The sequence below is a fragment of the Primulina tabacum genome, chromosome 12, assembly GCF_025594145.1.
Source record: "Primulina tabacum isolate GXHZ01 chromosome 12, ASM2559414v2, whole genome shotgun sequence".
Classification (NCBI taxonomy): Eukaryota; Viridiplantae; Streptophyta; class Magnoliopsida; order Lamiales; family Gesneriaceae; genus Primulina; species Primulina tabacum.
In genome coordinates, this window is record NC_134561.1 from 23524271 (window position 1) to 23535234 (window position 10964).

Below are 10964 nucleotides of genomic sequence, written 5' to 3' on the forward strand. Positions count from 1 at the left end.
ATACATCGATATCCAATTATGAATGCCATGTATGCCACATCAACTCAACAAATAAGGTATATAGACACATATTCTCAGTCAAATCAATCAGACATTTATCATATGACACAGATATTTGTTGTATATTACTCGGTGCAACATACCTCAAATCTTCGTTTCCAATCAATGTAGCTTTAAGATTTCAGTACATAAATGCTATCTACATAATCAACATCTTCATTTCATTCAATGAATTCAATGAAAATCAACAATTCAAGTTCCAAAAATCCTTTGAAACTTTGAAAATTCATATCAAATTGAAATCATAATATAATTCAATTGCGACTTTGAAAAGTAGTTTCTTCTCGGTAATTCTATCGCATATATTGAAATCAACTTCAAATACATGCCATTTCATCGATTCAAAAAATAAAGGTGCTGAAACCAAACGAAACTTACCTCAAAAGGATGCTCTCGACACGAGGATTCCGAATATATAATTTGTTTCGGGTTCTGACAATGTTTCAATGTAGATTCGTATGCTAGAACATGGTTTTCTCGTTTATCTCTCTTGATTCTTCAAAAGTTGCAGGTGAAAGTCATTTTTATCACATTTATATATTGGTGTGCACGCTGGGGCGGTAAAGAAATGGCGCCCTAGCGCGCCGAACTCTGCCCGGAGCGATTTTATCCTGCCACGCTAGGGAAGTCAAGAAGTGGCGCCTTAGCGCGCCGGGTTCTGTCCACAACTCTTGATAATGTCGCGCTTGGGCGCACAAGAAGTAGCGCCCAAAGCGCGCCATGTTCTGTTCGGAACGCTAGGTTTCAAATTAATAAAAGTGGTCAACATGAAAGTTGTAGATCTATGTCTTGACTTCCATTTTTCACTAATCTCACTCAATTTGGATATTTAACTCGAAAGTTATGCTCATTCTCCCAAAATGTGTCACTGCATGAATTTCAATGCACACGATACAATTTGGGATGTTTTTGTCCCTTTTTTCAAATGGATTTGGACAAAACTCAAAATATGAAATTTCTAATACTATGTATTAGCTTTTCAATGAAATTTGTTTCATTTCATTTGGATTAATACTCAGATAATTATGCTGAAAACCGTCACATGTGTCATTTTTCTATTGCGTTTTAGCATTTTATTCAAATACAATTCAACTATTACTACAATATTTCATTATCAAAACATATTTTCTCTAACAACATGACAATCTCATAAATTATCGATAATCAAAGTATGATTTACGATAATACGATACACGGTCATTACACATAGAGAATTCAAAGAAAGTGAAGCGGTTCTACTGTACAACTCCCAACTAAATTTACCATAACAATAAAAGACACTAATGATGGAATCTTTACTGTCAATGCCTAGAGGTTTAAGCATTATTTGGGTGGTGCAGTAGAGCCACAAATTGGAATCACCTGGTTCCGAGACAGTCACCAATAAGATAGGCATACAATCGAGCTCTAGACTATAAATTGAGAAGTAATTTTTCCCCTTCTTCGTATTTCATTTTATTTAGTTTATTTTATTTTATTTAAAAAAATTCAAACTATGAAGGGAACGCGCCAAGGTGGAAAACTTTGTCCGCCCCAACACGCTTCACCTTTTCAAAGTTAAAAACTGCACACCCCAGCGTGCTTCGCCTTTCCAAATAATTAAAACTGCATAGTGTGGCCTGACACCTTTGTCTGTCCCAACGCGCTTTTCTTTTTTAGAAAATAAAAACTGGATAAGGGGCACGCTAGGGTTCCGTTTGGTACGTGTGATAGGATAAGTAAATGATTAATAATTAGAGTGATTAAAAAATGAGATATATGTATTAATAGTATGGTGGGATAAATAACATTGTGTTTGGTATGATTTTAAAATGATGGATTAATTTTGTAAATTTTATTATAATGACCAAAATGCCCCAAATACTAATTATATATATATTCTTAAAATAATTGGATAGATAATTAAATATTTATAATTATAATTTATATTTATTATAATTAATTTAAATATATTTATTAAAAATAAATTTATAAATACACATTTACTTTAATAATATTTTGAATGTTAATGTTAAATTAAATTTTAGTAATAATTACAATATTATTGTTTTTTTAAATAATTATAAATATTCTTAAAATAATTTGATAGATAATTAAATATTTATAACTAATAATTAAAATAGTAGTAATATTTTGAATATTAATTTTAATGTTAAATAACGTTTAGTGATATTATAATATTATAATTTTTTTAAATAATTATAAATATATTTAAAATAATTAAATAGATAATTAAATATTTACAATTATAATTTATTTTTATTAAAATTAATTTAAATATATTTGTTAGAAATATATTTGAAAATATTACGGTAATCATTAAACACAATAAATTAGAATTTAATAAATATTTATTTTCATAAAAGATAAGAGGATAAAAATGTAATTTGTGGTGTGTTGATAACTTATCCCACTTAATTTGTTAGATTAATAATCAAATAATTAATCATAAAATTAGGCCGTAAATCGCGTCAAAATGATTATTAATATATCTTAAAAGTTTAACCAAATATTAGATAAATATGTGATTATTCATCTATCTTTATTTAATCAAATCATCCAAACACACCCTCGAAATTGTTTTTATAGCATGCCCCAAAATTGTTTTAGTCCCTCTCCTTCCATTCTTCTTCTCTCACGCAAACCCTACTCTTCCTTAGAAAATTTTCACCCCTCCTCTGATTTTAGTGTTTCCCTTGTCTTTTCTCCTTCATTTTTTAGGCCAACAATCGATTTTCTCTTACCATCCAAGGTGCACATCGCATTCAAGTCACAATTCCACTCGATTTCAAATATTCTCCAGCCAATTTCAAAGCATTTTCTGACCACGTTCCGAATGCTGAGGTTTGTTCTTCATATATGAGACAAAAGTGAACAAAGGTAGCCTACCCTTTTTCCTCCTCGTCCAATCTTTCGGGTAGATTTGTCAACGAGGTAGCTAGGGAAAGATATGACCATGAAAAAATAAATAAATGCCCCATTCTGGAGTGTGGATTTGATTTTTCTCAGCATAGATACTCAATATTCCGATTCAGATAAAAAAAAAATAGAGGGTCGGTACGATTTTGTGCACCACCAAAGGCAACAATTATCCCATTTCTTCTTGAATTTTATGCCAATGCTACCGAAGTAGGGATAGAAAGTCATGGGTGAGAACAATTAGTGTCATATGATTCACCAGCAATTAATGAGTTGTCAGGTACGTCACCGGGGGACGATTCTAGATTTGAGGCCTTGATAGCCAACCTGGATTATAATTTGATTGTAAATACTCTTTGTTATCTGGGTACGACTTCGAAGGTGTTTGACACATACACATGTTTTGGAGAAAAATTTTTGAAGGTTGATCCCTCATTGTGGTATGAATTCTTATAAAAGAGGATGATGTCGGTAGGGCATATGAGTGAAGTGCAAAAGGATAGCGCAGTGGTGTTATAGGTGTTGGTGCAGAACATTCATATTAATGTAGGGGGGCTGATTTTCTCGCAAATCAACTTAAGCATCAACAACTGCAACCAGACATTGTATTTCTCTATGATTATAACTGAGTTGTGCACTTTTTCTTGGGTTTTTGCGCAAGAACACAAAGAATGATTGCAGCCTATGCAGCAATTGATGATGCATGTTGGAAGACAAAGTTTGATAAGAGTCTAACAGACTTTTCAAAGTGTGAATCGACTGGGGTGGGAACAAGCTTTCACGCACCACCACCACCACCACCACATACCCAGCCCTGCCATCGTACCGTAGGTGACGAGTTGATGAGTTTTGTTCTAAGGCACACTACCAGACACATTAGCAGTCTGTTAGCAGCGCCTATCAGAACTTTATGGATGCACTGCTACGAGGAATGGCCACACAGATGAGCCTTGATCCCTCGACTTACACACTGCCGTCGACATTCCCTCCACCATTCCAGTTTCAATATGCTTTCCCACAGGAGCAGGGAGCGGGAGTACCACCACGGGAACTAGAGGAGGACCCGCCTTGAGAGGGGGAGTTTTCTTTCATTTTCTTTTATTTATTATCCTTTTGTATTTTGCTTTTTGTGTCTCATTGTTTCTATGTTTTTCATGTGGTCCAGTCTATTGTTTATTGCAATGGAGACATTACATGACTTTAGTATAAGGTGGGGATAGTTTATTTATGTTCTGCATTGATCTATATTGTTTCATAATTGCATTGGTGTGTTTGAAGTGTCAGATGAAAATTTAACTTGTGGCACTAGGAATGGTAATTGGTAGCCAATGATGATATTGATTTAATAATATATTTACGTATTCATTTGCGTTACTTCATTTGCTAGCACATCCATATGGTTGAAACATGAAAATTTTAATTGGTTGATCAATCTTTTAGGCACGTGTGTTGGCAATAGGGGATTGCATTATTTAGTGAAATTTGAAAAAAAAAATTGTGTTGAATTTGAAAGACATAGTGTGAATTGACCTTGAATATGTCACTTGACACACGCACTTACCAGCGGCATGATAAGGAGTTAGGCAAATCTTTCTTGAGCCTATGAATTGTATTGAGCCTACAAAGCAAATATCATTTGATGCAATTCACCTACACATCAAGCTTTATAGTTGCACCTCTTAGAATGAATGAAACCCATGGCATATTCTGTAGACCTAAGGGAGTACACTTGAAATATTGTACTTGTGAAAAAACCAAGTTTCTTGAAAAAAGAACTTTGGGAAAAGGAGATGTAAGGCGTGGGGTGTCAAATAAAGGAATGAAATCTTATTTCTAGGCTAAAAAGAGGAGAATGTATGGAGTTGAAGAAAATCAGATTAAATAAATCTCAATGTGCACAAATTGATGTATCATTGTACTCTCTCATCTTATCTTTCCTTTGGTAACCTTACATACACAAAGCCCTAATTAGCGCTTGAAAAGTCCTGATGATTTGTGCCTGCTTGTTGGTAATTAGTGAAAAAGGGATGTAGTGGGGGGAAATTGTCACCAACATGTCAATTGAAGTCTCTCATAGTTTTGAGAATGAACCTATTTGAAATGTCTGATCCTTGAACAAACATTGCACACACATACACTTAAATTCCATGAAAAAGATTATAGTGTGTAAACTTAAGGGGTGTGCGAACACTGACATTGTGTGTTGATGGATGAGAGATATCTTCGGTATTCGTTAAGGCATCGCGATGAACCATAAATGTACCATTGAGCTAAATTTTTGTTTTGTTGTGTTATGTTATGTAACCTATTTTACCCGAGGGCGAGCAAAAGGTTGGTATGGAGAGGTTGACGTGTTTTCAAGTGTTTTATTGTGTCATTTTGAGTCTCATTCATGCATGTTCCATTTATGTTGTGTCTTCATTTAGTTGTGTTTACTAAATATTCTCCATAGTATTGTTCCTCATGTGTTTGGATTGAATTATAGGCGATCAAATCAAGAAAGATGGGTGTAAGAGTTGAAATTTGAGGAGTGCGCGATAGGGCGGTCAAACTTACCCTTCTCGACGCGCATAAGAAGGAAAAAATTAAAGCAACGACCATAACACGTTGGGTGAGCAATTTCAACCTCCCTAGTGCGCCTGAGTCACGCGGAAAAAATATGTTTGCTCATAAATTGAGCTTGGGTGGATGAACTTACCCGCCTCAACGCGATCAAAAAGGAAAAAATTGTGTGTGATTTCTTCCCAACTTTCTTGATGACTACCTATTTAAAAACCTTAGCACGCGTTTTGGAGGATGATTCTATTACTTTGGCAGCAGCAACAAGGAAAAATGGAGCAAAAGATGCTTGGAGTCGAGGAGGCAAGAGTAAAACTCGAGATTTTCACGCAGTGTTCTTTTTCTTCTTAATTTCTTTTAGTATTTCTAGATTAATAATTTTTGTTTAATTATTATTTTGAGATTTTATTATGTCGTTACTAGATAAACATCTTATTTGTTGGGATTTAAGGGGATCCTACTCATGGACATTGTTTTATATAAATAAACATTCTACTTTTAAGTTGTGCTTGATTTTGTTAATGTTTTTCTTTTAATTATTGAAGTTTAGCTAATTTCGATAATATTTTATATTGAATGAAGTCGAAAGAATAGTTTGCAATTGGACAATCCGTGGATTTACAATTTACATAGATATATGAAATTGAATAATAATTGATAGACCATAGTTCAACATGTTGAAAGCTATGGGATTTCATAGATCATGTATGCAACTCACATTTGATAAATAGTTAAAGCCGTTTAATTATTTCATTGTGTCAAGTTATTTTAATATATCTTTAGATATAATGTTGATAATTTAAGAAATTGTGTCAAAAGCCTGAACGAAAGTTGAGTTTAATTATATAAACTAGTAAAGGATAGATAAACCGAAATTCCCAAAAAATTCGTTTTAAATTGATTCTTAAAATTTATTTTTATATCAAATTTTTTTATTTAATATATGAAGTATATTTTACTTTGAAATGAGAATAAATTATAATCCAAATTATTGTTTATACTCTATTAAAATTAATTTCTGAAAATAACAATTGTGGAACACGATCTTTGTGGGATGATATATGTACTTCAGACATTATCTTATAACTTGACTCATATACTTATGATTTATTCGAGCATAAAAGATTTAATTTTATTCGAGAATTTACATCGCAAGAAAATATGGATCGAGTTTATGGATAGTCAATACCAAAAAGTTAGTCCATCAATACATAAGGTCCAAGAAACCAAAAGTTCTTACTTTATCAGTCATCTATTTGAAGATTCGAATAGCACGAAACAAAACAATTTGAGGTGTACTTATTTTGATTGCGTTCCTACCAAATGCTTGTACAACTACAAAAAGAAACAAATCCCACGTCTTCTTCACTCACCCTGAATACACAAAATCAAAGAAATTAACAAATAAAAGCAATACTATTCTTGAACCTCGTCTAAAAAATTCTTCCAAAAAAATTTCTAAATTGCATGAACAAACAAAACTTCACTAACAAAAAAAATACTAACCACCCTTTTCGTTGTATGATTTGTAGAGGACGGGAGAGAACTTGATCGGCCCTGAGAGAGATGCCTTTGGGGGAATATAGCTTGTACAAGCCTTGAACTGCTGCGTATAACTGAACGGCTTTGGAAGTAGATGAGCTGCTAACATTCTGGAATTCATGTTTTCCGATATCTTTTTAAGGCTGGTGACAATAGGTTCAAGAATCGAAATTGCTTGGTCGATTTCTCCTACACGCACAAGATCCTCCACCACCTCAGTTCAGTCGAGAGTGGTAGCTCTGCTGCTGTTGCTAGTTTACATTGTCACCTCTTTTATTTTTTGAATTGATAGGAATTCTCTTGTTAAGACCCTATAGAATCAATTAAAACCTCAGATTCAGACTGTCTGAACAGAGCATACGAGAAGGGAAATGGGATTCGATTGATGATTACGGGACAGCACGACTGCGGATTAGATAGGATTGGATGTCCATATTTGTGTTCAGTGTCTAAAGTTGGGTAATATGAGCTACCGTGATTGTACCACTCGAACCTTGTGAAATCACATTGTGCTTGTTGTCTGGTTGGGTAATATGAGCTACCGTGATTGTACCACTCGGACATTGTGAAATCACGTTGTACTTGTTGTCTCGAGAGATTCGGCTCACTCTCCATTTCAATGTCCTTTCCCTTGTTTTTCAAGAAAATTCCATTTTACCTAAAAGAAAACCAAAAACTACTCATTGTGAATCCTACTATATCCATGTACCTTTTTTAAACCCATTTGTCTCATCTTGGATCTCACCGTCCTAAATTCATTCCATTTCCCTCCTCCAGCATATACATTAGATAAAAGGGTAAAATATCCAGAATCATCAGCATTCATATTTACAAGGTCTATCCGAATGCTCGCCATGAAATCCATTCTTTGGTGGATTCTGCACCCATTCACCAATGCACCCCAAACACTAGCATCAGCAGGGAACGGCATCGAATTTATGACTTCATATGCACCATTTAGATCACCAGCTCGGCTAAGCAGATCGACCAAGCATGCATAATGCTCAGAATTGGGCTCTATGCCAAAATCCCGAATCATTGAGTTAAAGTAAAACTTCCCTTCTTTGACATATCCAGCATGGCTACAAGCTGATATGATATTCATGAAAGTTATATCATTTGGTTTTATTCCTAATCTTATCATCTCCTTGAAGAGAGAGATAGAATCATCAATATGACCATGAATTGCATAACCCCCAATCATCGTGCTCCATGACACAATGCTTCGTTCTGTCATGTTATTGAAAACTTTTCGAGCCATCTGGAGGTTTCCACATCTAGCATACATGTTAGTCAAAGCAGTATCAATGTACATATCTTTCTTCACACCAAAAGTAATCAGCTTATGGTGAATCCATTTTCCCTTGTCAATAAGCCCTGAATTCCCACAAGCTTGAATTACACTCAAAAAGGTTATTTCATCTATATCAAGGTATTTCGAGTACATTTCATTAAAAAGGCAGATAGCTTCTTCTGAGTAACCATTTTGAGAGAATCCACACATCATACAATTCCATGTTACAACACTTTCTTGTCGGTCCTCATGAAATATCCTACAGGCTGATTTTATAAATCCACATTTTGCGTAAGTATCAATTAAGGCATTTTTTATAAACTCGGTAGGGAGGTATTTCTTGATGACAAAACAATGTATTTGACATCCCAATTCAGAAAGCCCTATAATTCCACAGGCAGATATGGCACTGGACAAGGTAAAGGAATCTGGCTGTATCCCTTGAATCAACAATTGAACAAACAATGAAAGAGCCTCTTCAGCCATCTGTTCCCGAACATAACCTGATATGAGGATATTCCAAGAAACTATATCACTATCTTCAGACGTATCAAATATCAGATGGCTGTAGTTTAACTTACCACAATTAGCATACAAATCAATCAATGCCAATCTAAGATAATCTCTATCGAGGTCAACATGGTGCCTTATAACATATGCATGCACAGCTTTCCCTTCATTTAACCATTGCAACCGAGCACAAGAACAAACAACGGTCATCAACGTGACACTATTAGCTTCAACATCGTATTCTTGCATCTCAATAAGCATCCCTACCGCTTCTCGACAGTATCCATTTTGATTATAGCAAGAAATCATGGTTGTCCACGAAAACACAGTCTCATAAACACCAGTAAAGAAAAGCCTTTCTGCAGTACACAAGTCACCAAACTTTCCATACATCGCAACAAGACAACTCCACAATGCTTCATGATCAATGTTCCTTCTTACCACATAACTGTGGACCGATTTTCCAACTCTCCACAAATCCAAGTCTCCAGAAGCCTCAACTGCGCTAAGCAAACTGACATGGTCAATTTCCACACCTTCTCTTACCATTTCCCGGAATATTTCCAACCCTTCACTTCCCTTTCCTTGCTGAACATAGCTGGATATCATTGAACTCCAAGAAACCATATCTCTAATAGACATTTCATCGAACACTTTCTTTGCATTGCATAAACGACCAACTTCACCATACATACCCAGCAATGAGGTCTCCACAAAAGTATCAGAATCAAACCCGGATTTTATAACCCTCGCATGAACCTTCGTTCCCATCGCTAAACCATTGATTGCAGAGCAAGCCCTCAAAACTGGTGGGAAAATGAACTTATTTAACTCCTTTAAATTATACAACATATTCTGGTACATATAAATTGCTTCTCTAAACAGCCCATTCCAAACATGGCATTTGATGATCACGCCCCACATGAAGGAATCCGGGCTTTGAAAGGCGTCAAAGATCATTCTTGAAGGTTCGACGTGACCTATCTGTGAGTATGATTCAATAAGCTTGGTCGATGCGAGAGGGTCCTTTTGGAGTCCGATCACTATGAGATGAGCGTGCAGTAGAGTCAGCGTTCTAAACGTTGTGCAGGCTCTGAAGAGGGGCATGTACAGAGTCATTCTTGGGCTGATTTCCCCCGTTCACATTGAGCTTATTCCGCCATTTTCTAAGACGTCATTAGAATCTTGGATTTCGCAGTTCGCCCCAGAAACGTTAGCCGGTAGATAGATTAAGATTTGCCTGTGTTGGTACTCGGTGGATCTTGTGCGCCAACAAGCTGCACATCATGAGACCGAACACTGAATTTAAAGAAAGTTTTGCCACCTTTTTTAGCAGAATACTCAATAGTAATGTGAATTGAATCAAATATTTTCTTTTTCAGTACGAAGGGGCAGTTGTTTTTAAATTCGGTACAGAAGATTGAAAATCTAAAAAACATATATGATAATAGAAAATTTTGTAAAAAAATTTGGTCAATTATTTAATTAAAAAAATAAATTTTTTATGTGTATTTAAATACTTGACAAGTAGACATGGGGATGTTATTTTCTTAAGTAAATAGTTGATCGAGGTTAAAAAACAAAATCTCACGTGATATTGAGAAGAAATTGTTTTAGATTTGATATAAAAGATAAAAAGTTGAATATAAAATTAGAACAACTATATTAATATAAATACATACTAAACTTGTTTGTGTGCTCAAATATCATATATTAATATTTCATTTTAAAAAGTTTATAATGAAATATCATATATTAGTACCACATATTTAATGTTTTGTGCCAATTTTGATTTGAAATTGACATGTATCATTAATATCAAAATTTGTATACATGTTTGTGTACTCAAAAATCATATATTAGTATCAGATTTGAAACATTTAGTATTCAAATATCATATATCAATACTAGATTTTAAATGTTTTGTATCAAATTTTCATGCGAAAAAGACTTCTCGTTAATATCAAAATTTATTATACATGTTTGGGTACTTAAAAATAAAATATTAGTGTCAGATCTAGACATACAGTTCTAAAATATCATATATTTATTCAAGATTTTCAATGTTTTGTACTGAATT

At 34.3% G+C, this 10964-nt stretch overlaps 1 protein-coding gene and 1 long non-coding RNA gene across 3 annotated transcripts; one reads left to right on the forward strand and one right to left on the reverse strand.

Annotated features, from left to right (window-relative positions):
• Positions 1–2693: 2693 nt before the first annotated feature.
• LOC142520838 (uncharacterized) lies at positions 2694–6060 on the forward strand. Its single transcript, XR_012814006.1, has 2 exons — positions 2694–4189; positions 5465–6060. It is a non-coding gene; the product is annotated as an uncharacterized LOC142520838 (long non-coding RNA).
• Positions 6061–6790: 730 nt separating this feature from the next.
• LOC142521209 (putative pentatricopeptide repeat-containing protein At1g69350, mitochondrial) lies at positions 6791–10235 on the reverse strand. 2 transcript variants are annotated; one of them, XM_075624432.1, is made up of 2 exons: positions 8956–10235; positions 6791–8877 (listed from the first exon to the last, which is right to left on the reverse strand). In XM_075624432.1, the coding sequence occupies exons 1-2, from the start codon at positions 10001–10003 to the stop codon at positions 7757–7759; spliced, it is 2169 nt and encodes a 722-aa protein (XP_075480547.1). In that variant the 5' UTR covers positions 10004–10235; the 3' UTR covers positions 6791–7756. The 2 variants fall into 2 exon arrangements, with proteins under 2 accessions (XP_075480547.1, XP_075480546.1); XM_075624431.1 differs by having other exon boundaries at positions 6791–10235.
• Positions 10236–10964: the final 729 nt, after the last annotated feature.

What these genes read in the sequence shown, in the direction of transcription:
- LOC142521209 (XM_075624431.1), bottom strand. Translation starts at nt 10,003, where the DNA reads ATGACTCTGTACATGCCCCTCTTCAGAGCCTGCACAACGTTTAGAACG.